This window comes from Solanum pennellii, chromosome 11, assembly GCF_001406875.1.
Source record: "Solanum pennellii chromosome 11, SPENNV200".
NCBI classification, from domain to species: domain Eukaryota; kingdom Viridiplantae; phylum Streptophyta; class Magnoliopsida; order Solanales; family Solanaceae; genus Solanum; species Solanum pennellii.
In genome coordinates, this window is record NC_028647.1 from 34,737,024 (window position 1) to 34,755,334 (window position 18,311).

Genomic DNA, 18,311 nt, shown 5'->3' on the forward strand with positions numbered 1-18,311 from the left:
TTACTCTATAAATAAAAATATCATTCACATTTTGTAGAACATACTTGAATAAGAAGAAAGTCTTCTCTTCCATCTTACTTTTCTTGTTTTTGTCTCTTTATATTTATATTGTTATGAGCTTGATCTTATAACAATATGAAATATATTTAGGCTATTCAGTTTGATTTTAGAACTTTCCAATTTTTTTCATAAATTAAAAAGTCTCAATAGGCCGAAATAATTATAAAATCCAGATTTCTATTGAAAAAAAAAATCTATGTAGATTTAGTGGGTTCCGTGATTTTTCTTGTTTTCTTTTGATAGGTGTTACCGATACACTTCCAAATTAATATACAACTCAAAAGATAATAAGCAACTAAAAGTATGTCAATCCATACAGTCAATACGTCAACCAATTCATGGTTTCTTTAAAGAAAAATGATCAAACTTGACTTTCATAAACCTTTTTTAAGGATAAAAAGAATGGGATTATTTAACTAAAATGAAAATTAATTATTTAATTGTTGTTTTAAGATGTAATTTTATCAATAAACAATTTTACTGTTTTAACTGATGAGCCATGTCGGTTTCTACAATGTTTTTTTTAAAAAAGAGAAACATTAAAAGGTAAACTGATACTTGATGTAGTTAATTATTCTTTTGGCACATACTCGACCAAAGTATAAAAAAGAATAATTTTACATCCGAAATTCCACAAAAGAATTTAGTTAAATGTACGGTTTGCAGAAGCCATTTTACTATATGGTTTTGACATTGTTTTTAGAAGTTGACGTTGCATGGTCACCGAATTTCATCAACATCAACTATAAACTCACGAAGAATTAGTACCTGCAAATATCAAGGTCAGTCCACCTTTACAGTTGTAGGGTCATTACTTACATAAGAAAATTATATTACCAGCACAACATTAAGTATGTGCAAAATTAATTACATATTTATAATAGGCTAAACAATTTACCTCCATAATTTTTCAAACAAATACTACCTTTTGCAGTATAGAAACAACACCAAAACCCTGGTGTACCCTATAATTATCATTCTGTTGCAGTCAAAATGCTCACAAGGCCAATATTCAGAGTAAGACGTCTTCATTACATCCCCTAGCTAAACAATACATGTTCTTTAGAAAACGGATAGGGCAAATCTGAAAGAAAAATTTCACACCTTATTTTAGATAGTCAAATTACCATATAATATGCAGTATTAAGACATGTGACAAAAGGAGAATAGGACACAGCCAACATATTTCTTTGGCATTTGAAGGTGAAAGAAAAAGCACCATATCACCTCGTAAAAGTTCACATAGTTTTCAAAAAGATGACTACCTCCACCACATGAAGACAAGTAAGAAAATTGTTCTTACTACAATCCACAAATAATTATTCGACAAAGCAAGTGCCGACATCTTCCATATATTCTCTCCCCAACAACTTAACACTTTTTATGTTTAATGAAATCCCAACAAATTATGTCAACTAGAGGAAAATGGAAATGATAAGAAACTCCCACATCAAAGGATCAAACGGTCTGTTTTAATGATACTTTGGACTCATATAAGAATATTATATCACATAGGAGTAAAACACAACGCATGTAACAGTACCCACCAATTAATAATTCTAAAAGATGCAATGTTTCGTTACAGTAACAATTTCTTGGAAAACAAATTTACTATTTCATCATTTCTTCTAGAAAAACTCCAAGTAGGCTTCTCAAGTACACATACATGGATGAAACCAAAAGTACATAGAAATCCTGAGGGAACAAAGATTAGACTGGAGAGCATGGACAATAACTGGACAAGACAAGGCTAACAACGGGATGCGAAAAAGAATAACCCCCAAGTTAAGAAAGAAACAATGGAGATGAAGTGGCATGAAACATGGCCCAAATGATGATTAAGGCAAATGAGATCAAGAAGTAGGAGGAAGATAAAATAACAAAGGAAAACAGAACACAAAAGGATAAAAATGGAAAAAGGGAGATATTTGAGAAAAGATGATCACTTGTTCTACCCTTAAGCTTGAGACGGCAACAGAAGACAAAATGGGAAATTTGGTGCATTCTGAATATCTGAAGGACAACACTACATCAAATAATGCTTACTTGAAACATGACTTCAGACCTGCCTCGGACAATTGTGGATCAACCAGATTAATTAGCAAACATGGAATAGCCTCACATCCCTCGGACATAAAATTGGAGGGGAATAAAATAGTCCTTGTGAAGACCATATACTCGGAGAAGTAGTTGCATTTTCTCCAAATACTAGCATAGGATGACTAAGCTTCTTAAAGATCGCGAACAAATATGCATGCTCAAAGTTGCTAAGAGGAAGTTGGATACTTCCGATAAGAGGGGAAACTGGAAGAGGAAATATGAATCATGATTACACGATAAAGGCGTAAACAGGAGCTTCATTCTTAAAAAGTAGAACAACGAACAATGAGAAGAGTGTTAACATCTTGTTTCTATCCTTCAAATCAAATATAGGACATGAATAATGAGTAGAACACAACACCATCTCAATAACTCTACACTGCAGCAAGGATACCAAATTTTCTTCAAATTATGACCAGTTGAACACTTGAATCAAGGTATTAATAAATACTGACAAGAACAGTCCATCTGCTTTTTGCATTATAATCAATTAAATTTAACTCAAAAAGACTTTCCACTGATGTAAAAATGCACTGCTGATACTGCCTTGCAATCTATACTCGGAATGATGCCTTTTCATATGCATACAAACAAACAACAACAAGAAAGGAACGAGACTCATGTAGTGATAAGACCAATCTTCTCAGCATGATTTCAGTTGCAAACAAGTTGCATGGATATAACTTGACAAGAGCCCATATTCAAATAATTTAAACAAAGATGTTAAACTGGAACAATCTAACGGAAAACACAAATTTGGCTTTAAAAGAAGTACAGCCTCCCAATTTTCACCAAACCCAGTCATCATTCTTCCCCTACGAGAAAAAGGGAAAAGAAAGAATATTATAAAAATTGGGCTTATTTCTAAGTCCAAATCAAGAAAGTAGTAAGAACACATTCAACCAGATGGACCAAGCATACTAACAATGGTTCCACCTGGATGGAAAAACCAGACTTGTGATAGTTCCAAATGAGTACATAGAGCTGACTCATCAATCACGTTCTGCCCACTCACTATATAGTGAGCTACCAAGTATATGCGACCGCAACTCAAGCTGTATTCATCTATCACTTCAAGGCTCACTCTTTGTGGCCGCAAGTGGGTGATGCGACACCACAAGCTACATCACATAGTACTCAGGCAGTAAATTTGGGTTGTTTTTCAATTTTTTGAAGTGCCAGTTTTGGGCCTTTTATGTTATAGCTAGCCTAAGACTACAAATACACGAGAATAACTCATTTAGACTTGGATTATTTTCATATGAGATTATTGAGTACACTCTTGAGAGAGTTGAAAGCTAAGGTCAATGTTGATAGAAATATTGATGGAATTACTTGCTTGAGGATTATTCCTCTTGAGGGTGTCTTTCTATAGTATAGGTGCTTGCTTTTGTGTTTTTGTACGACGTTTTGGCTTTAACATAGTCATTGTTGTCGATTAGCCTCATCCTTGTGTCTTGATTTTTTATACAATTTGTGCTTTCTAGAATGTTGTAGTTTGGGGTATTGGTTGTCACATAACCATTGTTCTTAATTCTTTATCCATCCTGTGTCATTCTTTATCTTTTACTTTCCTGGTTCTTAAGTGTAAGGTTTCTTTTAGTTTCCACGTTTAAATATTATACCATTTGGTATTAGAGTCGAGTATAGATTTATTTTTACAAATCTAGTCTTGATTTTGTTAAAGAAAAAGAAAAGGGTCACGAGTTAAAAATTTTAAATCTGATTCGTTCTTTTTTGTTGTTTTTACACTAGATCAGTATTCTGTAGTGTTATTTGAGTGTAGATGTGAAATTTCAAGCCATGTGGAGTTGATTGGGAGATTTCACCATTGTTAGATTGAAAACTTGAAGAACAAAGTACAATGGATTTTAAAGATTGAGTGAGGTTTTGGACTTCAAAGAGTTGGGCTTGTTCTCTAACTTGAGGAGAAGCTAAATCTGAAATTCAGAGGGATTCCAAGAAATATTGAAGTTAGAATTTTGATTGTTCTTCATGTCTTCGAAGAAGTTAAAAAAAGTACAAGTTTGATCCATAACACCAAATGAAATGTTTGGATTAAGTGTTTCAAGATACAAAGGGGGTAATTTCTAGGTGAAGTGGGCCCCACAAAAGGAAGCGAAGGATCAGAAATATCAACCAAAAGTCCGATGCACAAATTTCAAATGAGATTTCACAACAAAAGGTTCAAACCAGTGTATAGGGGACCACAAAGTGGAAAAGCGGCAAGGTCCCACTTCACGCTTAAGGCAAAGCACTCACTTCATCATTAAAGTGAAGTGCGAATTAAAAGAAAAACAAAAATAAATAAATAGAGACAATACACATAAGCAAAAATTCATATTAAAAACTAAAAAATGGTTCCCCTTTAGTTGTCTTGTCACAAAACAGACATACAATTGTTGTCCTATTGGTCTCACTAGCTTTTTTTCCCATAATTTCATGCCCGGTAAGCCACTTTTAATAGCAGACAAGATTTTAAGAAAAAAATTAATCAACATAATATTTTTATCACTATTAAAAAACAAATCAACAACATTTTCATCATTGGTAAGAAACAAAAAGTTCAACGATATATATTTTAACTGTGAGAAAAGAAAATCAGCAACATGTAATTAAAATAATTAAAGCTAAATAGGACAAAGGAAAACAAAGTAATAAACCAAGAAGAAAAAAGGAAGAAGAATCCTAAGAGACTATAGCTGTTTTGAGTGGTGCTAGCCAAGCACAAACGAGTGCATATCCAAGTTGTATATATACACCTATGACTTAGTATTTTGTGTATATATACCTATAACTCTTTTGTGCTTGGCTAGCACCAGTCCAATGTATTAGTTGCAAATACGAGTAAAAAAAGTGCAAATGCGAGTAAAAGTAAGGTTTTCATGACTAACTTGTTTGCATGCCTTGTAGGCGCTATATGTCATCCATAGCTTCATATCCTTGTGACTATGCTTGTAGTGATGATGGGAGGCTATAATAATAACCATAATCATGAGTTATATAGAGATGCTACTGGAAATAAATTTGGAGAAAAGGGAGGCGAGGTTTATCTCCTCAGGAATATTCCTAAGGATACTACTATGGAGAAAATGGCACAAGGAAGAAGTTTGCACAAATTCATAGTAGATATCCACTACCTAATAGTAAGCAATTTTGATCTCAAGAACCTATCACAAATCTTTGAGTAGCTCTGATCCATCGAAGCCGCCCCCACCAAGAAGGCAAGCAGGCGGCCACAAGCCATAACACACTCTTCGCACAACAATGGGTATGGAAGCTATACACTTAAAGTAGATCTCATTGATGCTAATTTTATTAGTCCAACTTTAGTGGAATAATTGAGAATCCCATATTTTGATATGAAGAGGCCATATGAATATAATGGAGTATGGGCCGTGAAGTCAACAAGAGTTCTTATCACCAAAAGGGACTACAAGGAAGTCGTGTGGTGCAAAGTCTACCCTTTGAAAGGATGTTATCTATGATTGGAATATCCACAGTTGAATAGTATAATGGATATTAAATGTATTAGATTGCTTCACAAATTATAACCCTCTAACCCAATTTATGTGATGGCACTTCCACAAAATTTAAGAAAGAAAAAAATTTTGGGAACTTGTGGTCTAAAACAAACCATAGGTATTTGTGTTGTTACACATAATGTTCATATTCTTACATACAACCCCATGTCTAGTACAAGTTTATACAACTGCTAACAACAAACACATAAATGAGGCTCACATAGTTGGTAAAAGGGGGGAAATTATAATAAATGGTCAACCAGATTAGAAAGAGTTGGGCAAAAACCATTTTCTTAAAATAATACCAAAATAGGTGTGGTCCAGTGGTCAATGAAGTGGGGGTTGAGAGAGGCCTCAAATTCCGATAAAATACTAGTTAAGTTCTTCACATCTATTCAAGCCTTAGTCGACATATACCCAATACTTATATTGGTGAGAAGTAGCAGGTACCCCTGAAATCATCCAAGGTGTGTGCAAGTTGACTCAGACACTACAATTATAAAGATAAGGTTGATTGATTATTGTCTGCAATGTTAGATCCCCAGTTGTCTGCACTCATAATGTCCCTAGTCGTCCACACTCGTGATGCTGGGAAAAAGATAATAGAAGCTTCGAAGTGGTGGAAATAGACATAATCAACACATAATAATTTGCAAGTTACACCTACATCCAGGCATGCCATTTCATTGTCCAGGATTTACAGTATTCATTAACATCAAGAGAAAAAGCACTTAATGAACACCTGATTGTAATTTCATGAACTAAAGAAAATCTGAGTGAGAAGAGACTCAGTTGATCACATACGTGAATGGGCTATTTAAAATCCTAATCTCAAGAGATAATCTTCAATGCTGCTATCGAAAGGAAATGCTCTTACGCACATCTATGCCAATAGCACTATATGGCCATACAAAAGCTCATAGAGCCATATCACACACCAATAGCAAGCAACTTTAGTCTCCAAGACTTAAAAGCAATGCATATATCGCGAATAAGAAATATATAAATATGTCCATCTCTACAGATCCTTTAGGGCCTGAGGTGCGTGTGCCTCTGAGTAGGTAACTGAAGTAGGAAAAGAAAAGATAGCGGAAGCAAGATACAAATCTTTGCACCATTTTCAGAAAATCAAATACAAGGATGGAATTACGGCTACAGAATAAATATTATAGAGTTGGATCGAAGAAAAGTAACACATAGATCCAAGAGTACAGACATCAGAAACATAACCAGAGATAAACTATCACAACAATGAACAACAAAGTGACATAAAACTAAATCTAAAGCACCTTGCAAAAACTCTCCGAAATACCAATACACTACATAACTTAGCAGAAGACATGTCAGAGCTTTCTACCAGAGAAAATCAAAAATCAGTAAGAAGGGTAACTGGTCGGGCTACGGGGATCACATCGGCCCAACCTAGAGCTTGTTATACTATCCAAAGCTGCCCCAAATACTCTTTGATCGTAATCATAATTGTTGCCATCGTAATGTGATCTATATCCACTGTAAGGTGATCTATAACCATTAGACTGGTTTACTGAAACACCAGGGGGGACTGGAACTGAATAGACAAAACAATTATAAACATGTAAGTTAAAACTCAAACAAACAGACAATCATAAAACTTAAAAAGAAAGAAAAAGAGAATTAAGAGCATTGGATAATGACTTCACTAAAAAAAAACATGCATCACCTTGTGCGTAACTAGTTTGGTGCTGTGAAAACAAACATGAAGTTGATAACCTTGCGGAATTTGGTGAAATTTCCTTATCATTATGAGGCCTTGGTCTAGAGGGAATATTTAAGGCCGGCGGTGTTGCAATTGGCGAGTTATTATAGGGCTTGTCTTGCCCAGATATCTGTTTAGAAAAATTAATCCATCAATAAACATTATGAACTAATCAAAGATGCTTCTGTAGACTTTGCCTCCTCAACTATAAGTTCCAACTGCGAGCCCGCATAATTGACTGAAAGAATATATGCTGGCTGCATCTCTCAATTCATGAGCCAAAACCAAAGACACACTGACAAGACTATCCAACATCTACACACTGGCTGGTTCTATAGGAAAACATAGAGGAGGTAAACCCATACCTTAGGTTTGCAAGTACTACAGAAGCTGATAATACTTGGAACAGAAAAATTCACTATATGAGACCCTTTTAGCCAGTTAAGGGATGGGTAACAAGGACTTACTGCAAATTTTAATGTTCTATTGTAGAGTGTCACTAAACCAGAGAAAAGCTTCACCGCATAGTCTGCAATCTCTTCTGTCTCATATTTTGCAAAGGCAAAACCTTTAGGCTTATCAGTTTCCTTGTCACGAGGAATGTACAAGTCAACAACACGCCCTGCTTGAATTAGAATGTCATACAGTACACGATCGCATACTCTCTCATCCAAATTTCCTACCCGAAAAAAAAAAGAAATTCAAACACATGTTAGAAGGTGGTACATCATACAACTCATTCACAGCACAACAGAAATTGCATGTCCTATCTATCAAAAAGGCACAACCTGTTAAGCGCATTCTTGCATAGAATTCAAACAACCAACAGGAAAAGAAAATGGCCTCAACAAAGTGAGCTATCCAAAAAAAGGCAGATTAACCAAATGTATGTGCAATTCATCCCAAGGTACATATTGGTTGTCATTATGAAGTAGTCTAGGAGGTCGATGTTATTTGACATAATATGGAGTAAAAGTGCATCTCAAATTAGTCATATATATGTTTGTGTGACTTATTAAAATAGACATCTTAGAATACTAAAGAGACTAAAAGGAAAGTGATTAGGAAAAAGGGAGCATAACGGAACCAAACCAAAGGCGGAGTTGTTTTCAACTGTGTTTAGAAAGGGGAAAAAACAAATTAAATAAATTCAGTAATCAATCAACCAAACAAATCGGAAAACATAACCAGAAAAGGCACGTATCTCTAAGATTATTGCTTCCTTCACATCAGATCTGATATACGAGAAACGTTCATAAAAAAATTATTAAAGTAGATATATGGAAAATTAAAACAAGAAGACATACCGACATATACAGTGCAATTAGGGTTCTCCGCCATGCTTTATCGGGAGGAGAGAAATTGGATGCCCAGTACCACTAGATTCACAAAGTATATCGGAATCCTGTGTGGTTCTTATTATGTTGTTATTATGTACCAAAAAATAAATTAATAGAAATCACCGACTTCTGGATGGTTTAAATATCGCTATTGTTGACTACGGATATCTTTCCACACGTGTTTTCGGACCTATATATATATATATATATATATATATATATTTTATTAATAAATACTTCACTTTAAACAAAATAAAAATAATAAAATATATATATTTTATTATTATTTTTATTTTGTTTAAAGTGAAGTATTTCAACTAGCTATTAATTTTTTTTGGTGGAGTTAGAAATAGTTAACGAAAAAATAAAAGAACTGTCTTTCTTGATTTTATGAGATAAAACATATGATAGAATATATTTTAACTAACAATGTACACATTACACCCGTTGACACATTTCTAATTTATTAATATTTTTATACTTGTATTCATATTCTTAATCAATCTAACTTAAGAGTTACAAGAAGAGATATGTATTAAATAGTTTTGATTTTATTTTAACTTGCAATGTGTGTAGGATTAAAAACATGTAGACAAAGTTATGCAACTGTCTGTTTGTTTTAGCAATGTCTCTATATGAAGTGACATAATATAATTGTTCGCCCATTTTATTTTTGGTGTATATTATATCTTTATCTGTACACAATCGACTTCATTATCTATTCAAAATTTTAGCTCATAAGAATTTGTACCTGTCATAGCTCCCTTCCTAAATTTTACCAAGTCCTTGTGGAAAGCATAGGGAATAATATGATATTACATTCATCTTGAATTCAATTAATAGAAATAACAAACAAATGGTCTCTTAGTAGATGATTTCATAGTAAGTCCACAACATTTATCATAACAATAGTCAACTAAATAGTTACTGACAAAATTTTATTAACTTATACAATACGTCAATTTATATATTAACTCATTTATTTTGAAAGAGAGAAATTCGTTTTACTACTGAGTTTCATAAAGTGAACAACTTTTTAAATCTTGAAGTTATGACAATATTGTTCATAAATACAAGCTTTAAACATTATCATACTACTATCACATGATTTGGGGCAATCAAGTGAAAACCATTTCATTTATATTTCGTAAAAAATAAATTCATATGCAAGTGTATGTGGCGTTTTAGTAAGCGATGATAAATAGCTTATTTGATCAATTTTTAGGAGAGAAAAAGCGTTTAATATCTCAAAAGGTGTGTGTAATAATAGTTAATAGTTTTGTTCCCTCGAGAATGAGCTTATTTTGGATATTTAACATATTATGCATAAATTTTAGAAAATATTATGTACTTCCATCAGATGTAGAGCTATTTGCAGACACGAAAAATTAGTAGCTTCTCCTTAAGACGTGGAACGATAAAAGTTATGTTTAAATTTTCATCTTAGTAAAATTACAATTACCAAATTAATTATAGATCAAACAATTCTTTATTGACATAATCTAATATGCACATTCCAACTCACTCTCCAGTATTTATTTTGATGGTTGTCTCCATCACGCTTCAACAACAAGCAATTAATTCAATGCTTATAATAATTGAAACTTCAATCAAACAACATTTTTTCTCAACATATTATGATGACCTTCAGGTTATTTTTGTGTTTATAACTCATGTTCAACCTTTAGAACTTTTCTGTAGTGACCTCAAGTCATTTCAGATTTGTTGGGACTGACAGTTCGATTACCTGGTCGATCATTTAGTTTTTATGTGAGTATTAGTGTTTTGGAGCTTTTGGACCATAAACAGTCATTTTTATTAGAAATTTTAGAAAATGACCTCAAAATCAAATTTTGACTATTTCATTAGCTCTGCAAGGATGATCTTAGGCTAATAGCATAGTCGCACGACTTTCGAGGCTTTTAGTGTCAGTTTGTGCGATTAGGCGTTTTCACTTTCAGGTTGAGGTCTAAGTTTGATTTAAGTCCACATTGAGCAAACAAGCTCGGATGAGAATTTTGTCAACGCAGTTAGTTCCAAATTATTGAGTTTGGTCTAGAACGATCTTTCGTTTAGGTTCAGAGGCTTTCAGGCTGATTTCGAGTCCCTTGTGAATTTCGTCTTAAAATGAAAATTGAGTGTGGGTACATACTTTCCATCTACACGACCTCAGATGGAAGTTTTGATGGTTTTCTTGAGTTCGAAATGCTGAATTTAGTAGGGTTGCACATATCATTTGCATGCACGGGGTTCCGAATGAATTCAGAAGACCTCCTCGGGATATTGAAATTTCCAAAACTAGCTAATGTACATCATCTGGTGTAGGGTGATTTACCCTTCGTATTTGCGGACCCATTGGTCGCTTTTGTGAAGGCTTAGGCCTTAGTGCTTCGCTGATCGTCTGGTCCGTTGTCGTGATCGTGATGAAATATTTACCTTCCTTGGTCATCACGACTACGAGGTCGGGTCTCCGTGATCGCCACAGCTAGCCTCTTAATGATCTGCAATTACGAACCTCCTTGTCACACCTCGAGGCTACTCGTTTGGCGTAACATGGGACCTAGGATCACGAGTGACCCCAAGTTAACCATGTGTCTGGCATATCATAATCATACTAAGAGATACTGGATAAAACAAATTATGTGGAAGCTAAAAAACAGTGGATAACTGAAAGTGCAGAATACCCAACTAGTTTTAATATGTGAAATGTACTACGAGTTTAATAACAATTGAAAGATCAAAAGTATTAAATAAAAATTTATCATGTTGCATAAATAAAATGGCACCACAATTTGGATGCACATATAAAAAACAAAAACCCAAAAGATATAAAAATTATAGAAAAAATAAAACTAAATANTGTTGCAAAAATAAAATGGCACCACAATTTGGATGCACATATAAAAAACAAAAACCCAAAAGATATAAAAATTATAGAAAAAATAAAACTAAATATAAATATAAGCAGCCAAGACGAAGATATTACGTAAAAAATTATAAAATAAAAAGACCATATAGACCAAAGAGGAACATATCCCAATGTACTTGTTACAATTGTGGAAAAATAGGACACATAGCTAAAAATTGTAAATTACCAAAAAACCTAAAAAGAAAACAAATTGCAGAATTAATTATAGACGATGAAAAATATATGCAAATAGAATACATAGACTATGAATTAAGTGAAAATGATAGTATATACGAAGAATCAGATATAGAAACTGAAAATGAAGAAGAAAATACTAATACAGATAATGATGAAATAAATGAAGAATAATGTCAGAAAGTGAAATAAAAATAATAACTGAAGAAAATTATGAAAATGAAGAAATATCACATCAAAAAATCATATTTGATAACACAATTTTTGAACAGATAAAAGGAAAAGAATTAGATTTAAGCGTTGAAAAGATACTTGAAACATCCTTATTAAAAAATATTTTTAAAAGGCGAAAAGAAGAATATTATGTAGTTAGTCAGAAAGAACATGCCATAGATTGTAAATATACAAGTGGAAAAGCATATATACCTATAATAAACAAACGAATAATAAATAAAGAAATACAAAATATAAAAAATAAAGCAGATATAAAATATGTACATTTAGGAGGAACAGAAATACTGATAAAAGCTTGTTTCAGAGAAGGAATAGATACACCTATTGAAATATATCTAGCAGATGACAGAATAATACATCCTATAGAAAAAAGCGTAATCAGTGCAGTTAGAGGAAATTTAATATACCAAAAATTTAAATTCATAATAAGTGCTAATTACACAGTAGCATTAACAGATACAAACATAGATAAATCATTAGTACTATATTGGAAATTATCAGGAATAAAGTTAGCACCAGGAAGTAAAATATTTACAGCAAGATGTAAAAATCTATATATATTAACCACAAAACATAAAATAACAGCAAGAAATAAAATTGATAAAATAAAAATAGAAAATCCTTTCGAAAAAATAATTACTGTAATAGACAATAATGACTACAGCTATAAAGAAATTGACATGGAAGAAGATTTAGAAATAGTAAAAGAAAGATTAAGTACTTCAAGCGTACCAAATACACTAACAAGAGCTACCTCATCAAGAATGAGTACATCTAAAAGAAAATATGAAATGCCCCAAGAATTATTAGAAGAAATAACACCTAACCACTATTTTATAACAGGAATAATGGATCAAAGAAAATATAAAATCTTAATAAATACAGGACAAGAAGAAAATCATATAACAAGAGAACTAGTATTAGAAGAAGAAATTATAAAAACAGGACACACATACCCTGGATTACCCAGTGAAATAATAAACACAAACGAAGAAACAACAGAAAAAGAAATAATTATAGGAGGAATTCCATTAAAATTACAATTTAAAATATACGAAGGAAATTATAATATCACGTTAGGAATAAAATGGTTAGAAAAAGTTAAGCCATACAAAATAGAAAATGAACAATTAACAATAACTTGTCAAAATAAGAAAATAATCATAAAAAGAACAAAATGAATAATGAAAATATTTATTCTTGCGAAAATTATTGTAGAAGGATATTACAACAGATATTATACACCTATGATAGATACAGGAGCAGAAGCAAACATATGTAAATATAATTGTCTACCAGAAGATAAATGGGAAAAACTAAAAACACCTATGGTAGTAACAGGATTTAATAATGAAGGAAGTATGATAAAATACAAAGCAAAAAATATAAAGATACAAATATGGGATAAAATACTAATAATAGAAGAAATCTATAATTTTGAGTTCACAACAAAAGATATGTTACTAGGAATGCCATTTTTAGATAAATTTTACCCACATATAATAACAAAAACACACTGGTGGCTTACTACACCATGTGGCAATAAAATAGGAGCAAAAAGGGTAAAAAATAAACAACGAAAAGCTATGGAATGGATAAAAGGTAGTGAAAAAATAAACCAAGAAATGAAAAATATAGATAAAGAACAAGAAACGCAATTGGAAATAATCATATTTACAATAGACAGAGTTCAAATAATTAATGAACAAGTAAAACAACTATACAATGAAGACCCATTACAAGGATGGGAAAAACATAAAACAAAGGTAAAAATTGAGCTAATAGACGAAAATAGCATAATAACACAGAAACCGTTAAAATATAATTTCGATGATTTACAAGAATTTAAAATACATATAAATGAATTACTGGAAAAGAATTATATACAGGAAAGTAACAGTAAGCACACAAGCCCAGCATTTATAGTTATAAAACACAGTGAACAAAAAAGAGGTAAAAGTAGAATGGTTATAGATTACAGAAATCTAAACGCCAAAACTAAAACATACAACTACCCAATACCAAATAAAATACTTAAAATAAGACAGATACAAGGATATAACTATTTTAGTAAATTTGACTGTAAATCAGGATTTTACCATCTAAAACTAGAAGAAGAATCTAAACAATTAACAGCATTTACAGTACCACAAGGATTTTATGAATGGAATGTATTACCATTTGGATATAAAAATGCACCAGGTAGATATCAACATTTTATGGATAACTGTTTTAACCAACTAGAAAATTGTGTTATATATATAGATGATATATTATTATATTCTAAAACACAAGATGAACATATAAGATTATTAGAAAAATTTATACATATAATCAAACACTCAGGTATAAGCTTAAGTAAAAGTAAAGCAGAAATTATGAAACCACAGATAGAATTTCTAGGAATACAAATAGATAAAAATGGAATAAAAATGCAAACTCACATAGTACAAAAAATAATTACTATAGATGAAAATATAGATACAAAAAAGAAATTACAATCATTCTTAGGATTAGTAAATCAAGTAAGGGAATATATACCAAAATTAGCAGAACATTTAAAACCATTATACAAAAAACTCAAAAAAGATATTGAATATCATTTTGACAACAAAGATAAAGAACACATAAAAAATATTAAAAAATTATGCAAAAAATTACCAAAATTATATTTTCCTGATGAAAGTAGAACATTCACATATATAATTGAAACAGATTCAAGCGATCACAGTTATGGAGGAGTACTAAAATATAAATATGACAAAGAAAAGATAGAACACCATTGCAGGTATTGCTCAGGATCATATACTGAGGCACAAACAAAATGGGAAATAAACAGAAAGGAATTATTTGCATTATATAAATGTTTATTAGCATTTGAACCATATATAGTTTACAATAAATTTATTGTAAGAACAGATAACACACAGGTAAAATGGTGGATAACAAAAAAGTTAGATGATTCAGTTACAACAAAAGAAATAAGGAGATTAGTATTGAATATATTAAATTTTACATTTACAATTGAAATTATAAAAACTAATGAAAATCTCGTTGCAGATTACCTATCAAGAAAAAGGAACACAAACTGAACCAGATACAACAGAAAAAATACTCAAAGCTATTAATACACTTTCTACGAAGGTGGACAGTATGGGAAAAGAGTTACAAAATCTAAAAGCTAATAGTCAGCAGCATGACTATAAATATGCGGAGCTACGCCAACATGTAGAGTTACGTCGATCGGAAGACGCTAAAATTCCAGAGCTACAAGGAGACGATGGGAAACTCCGAAAAACCCATAACAATGTTTGTTTAGATACAGCTGCAGGTACAAGCAAAAGAATTAATACAAATTTAAACCAGCTATTTGCAAAACCATTTACCCAAAAACCACAAATGCAGATACCAGCAGAACCACAAACATCTACCTATGCAATAAGCCTACAAAATGACAAAAAAAGATACAACTATATTACCCAATCTTACATTGAAAACATACACAAAATTCAGACATATCTAAACCTAAACCCAAGATCCACACAAACAAAAACTCCCGAAGAAGACTATATAACCCAGAAACTACAAGGATATAACAAACTTATTGCACAACCTAAGACCAACCCCAACCTAGTAAAAACATGTTATAACTACGGACTATTAAATACAGTATACACATATACCGGAGAAGAAATAGCCGGAATACCAGAACTACATAGAGCATTTTTAACATATAAAAGAATTACCAAAGGAAATTTATTCTATATAAAATGTTATACAGCACCAGCAGAGATACTATACGAAGAAATAAAATCACCAATACAGGTGGTAAAGATAGGATTAACCAGAGATATGATTATTCCAGAAGAGATAGAAAAACAAAATGAGATACCAAAAGTAGAAATACCTAACTTTTATGCAAATAAAAGAATAATTGGTATAGCTACAATTATACAAGAGTTAGCAAACAATTATTTAAATGGCAATGCCATTTGGAGCTATTATGCAAGAGATCAGGTGATGATTTATGCAAACTCCAAAGAATTAAGAAAATCAGATATGGATGAAGTTCAGAGATGGATTTTGTCATTGCTAAAACCAGAAGAACAACCATCTACAAGAGCTTTGAAGAAAGGATTTATTTCAGAAGAATTATTAGTAAGATATTGCAAACTTATCAGCAACAAATACCCAGATCATAAATGCTCCAAGTGCAACGGAGAAGATAATGTGATACCTACAGTTGATTTAGGATACCTACAGTTGATTTAGGATAAAGAACGAAGCTAAAAAAAAAAAAGTTATTATTATTGTTGTTATTATTATTGTTGCGTCGGCTGAATATCAGCCATATGTATAAAGTAAGAATCTTTTAATTTTGTCGTATAGCGTCGGCTGAAAAGCCAATAATGTAAAAAGTCATAAAGTAAACAGTGTTAGTGTCGGCCAATAATAAAGATAGGCCACTAAGTTTTGTTTTTTGCGTCGGTCGAATGTAAAAAGGCCAAGTGTAAAGTAGATGTCGGCCATTTTGGCCAAAAGTGTGAAATTTTTGTATATAAATAGAGGGCTTCCCCTCATAAATAAAATCATCAATCTTTCATCAATCTCTCTTCACTACTCTTCATATATAATTCCGCTTTCACCCCAAAATTGGTATCAGCTATGGTAAGAATAACAAAAAAAAAAAACAAAAACAAAACAAAAAAAAATAAAAATAAAATAATATTAGTGTTTATCGTTTTGTGTCGGCTGAATATCAGCCATATGTAAAAAGTATTGTGTCAGTCTTTTATTTTTGTCGTGTTGCGTCGGCTGTAAAAAGCCAATTATGTAAAAAGTCGTAAAGTAAATAGTAAGTGTGTCGGCCAATAATAAAAATAGGCCATTAAGTTTTTGTTTTTTGCGTCGGTCAAATGTAAAAAGGCCAAGTGTAAAGTAGATGTCGGCCATTTTGGCCAAAAGTGTGAAATTTTTGTATATAAATAGAGGGCTTCCCCTCATAAATAAAATCATCAATCTTTCATCAATCTCTCTTCACTACTCTTCATATATAATTCCGCTTTCACCCCAAAATTGGTATCAGCTATGGTAAGAATAACAAAAAAAAAAAACAAAAACAAAACAAAAAAAAAAAAAAATAAAATAATATTAGTGTTTATCGTTTTGTGTCGGCTGAATATCAGCCATATGTAAAAAGTATTGTGTCAGTCTTTTATTTTTGTCGTGTTGCGTCGGCTGTAAAAAGCCAATTATGTAAAAAGTCGTAAAGTAAATAGTAAGTGTGTCGGCCAATAATAAAAATAGGCCATTAAGTTTTTGTTTTTTGCGTCGGTCAAATGTAAAAAGGCCAAGTGTAAAGTAGATGTCGGCCATTTTGGCCAAAAGTGTGAAATTTTTGTATATAAATAGAGGGCTTCCCCTCATAAATAAAATCATCAATCTTTCATCAATCTCTCTTCACTACTCTTCATATATAATTCCGCTTTCACCCCAAAATTGGTATCAGCTATGGTAAGAATAACAAAAAAAAAAAACAAAAACAAAACAAAAAAAAAAAAAAAAAAAATAATATTAGTGTTTATCGTTTTGTGTCGGCTGAATATCAGCCATATGTAAAAAGTATTGTGTCAGTCTTTTATTTTTGTCGTGTTGCGTCGGCTGTAAAAAGCCAATTATGTAAAAAGTCGTAAAGTAAATAGTAAGTGTGTCGGCCAATTAATAGGCCATTAAGTTTTTGTTTTTTGCGTCGGTCAAATGTAAAAAGGCCAAGTGTAAAGTAGATGTCGGCCATTTTGGCCAAAAGTGTGAAATTTTTGTATATAAATAGAGGGCTTCCCCTCATAAATAAAATCATCAATCTTCCAATAATAAAAATAGGCCATTAAGTTTTTATTTTTTGCGTCGGTCAAATGTAAAAAGGCAAGTGTAAAGTAGATGTCGGCCATTTTGGCCAAAAGTGTGAAATTTTTGTATATAAATAGAGGGCTTCCCCTCATAAATAAAATTATCAATCTTCCATCAATCTCTCTTCACTACTCTTCCTTTATAATTCCGCTTTCACCCCAAAATTGGTATCAGAGCTAGCTAATTAAATAATAACTATGGAAAATTCTGGAGCTACAAATCTACAAAATCAGGTATACACTCTTAAATTTATGAGTAGCTAAACAAATTTATTCCTGAAAATCTCTTGTTAATTATAACTGTTTATC

General features: G+C 31.8%; 2 protein-coding genes across 3 annotated transcripts; one reads left to right on the forward strand and one right to left on the reverse strand.

Moving 5' to 3' along the window:
- Positions 1-875: 875 nt before the first annotated feature.
- LOC107005018 (RNA-binding protein SGN1) lies at positions 876-8,876 on the reverse strand. 2 transcript variants are annotated; one of them, XM_015203474.2, is made up of 5 exons: positions 8,727-8,876; positions 7,887-8,098; positions 7,384-7,549; positions 5,055-5,134; positions 876-1,104 (listed from the first exon to the last, which is right to left on the reverse strand). In XM_015203474.2, the coding sequence occupies exons 1-5, from the start codon at positions 8,758-8,760 to the stop codon at positions 982-984; spliced, it is 615 nt and encodes a 204-aa protein (XP_015058960.1). In that variant the 5' UTR covers positions 8,761-8,876; the 3' UTR covers positions 876-981. The 2 variants fall into 2 exon arrangements, with proteins under 2 accessions (XP_015058960.1, XP_015058959.1); XM_015203473.2 differs by lacking the exons at positions 876-1,104; positions 5,055-5,134 and adding an exon at positions 6,771-7,251.
- A 5,325-nt stretch (positions 8,877-14,201) lies between these two features.
- LOC107003543 lies at positions 14,202-16,590 on the forward strand. Its single transcript, XM_015201880.2, has one exon. The coding sequence runs from the start codon at positions 15,139-15,141 to the stop codon at positions 16,366-16,368; it is 1,230 nt and encodes a 409-aa protein (XP_015057366.1). The 5' UTR covers positions 14,202-15,138; the 3' UTR covers positions 16,369-16,590.
- The last annotated feature ends 1,721 nt before the right edge of the window (positions 16,591-18,311 follow it).

Bases quoted from the DNA above. Each gene is read 5' to 3' on its own strand.
- LOC107005018 (XM_015203474.2), bottom strand. From the start codon at position 8,760: ATGGCGGAGAACCCTAATTGCACTGTATATGTCG. The intron at 8,099-8,726 runs GTATGTCTTCTT...TTTTTCGGGTAG, and splicing joins TAATTGCACTGTATATGTCG to GAAATTTGGATGAGAGAGTA. The intron at 5,135-7,383 runs GTGATGCATGTT...TTATTATTATAG, and splicing joins CCAAACTAGTTACGCACAAG to CCTCCCATCATCACTACAAG.
- LOC107003543 (XM_015201880.2), top strand. From the start codon at position 15,139: ATGAAAATCTCGTTGCAGATTACCTATCAAGAAAAAGGAACACAAACT.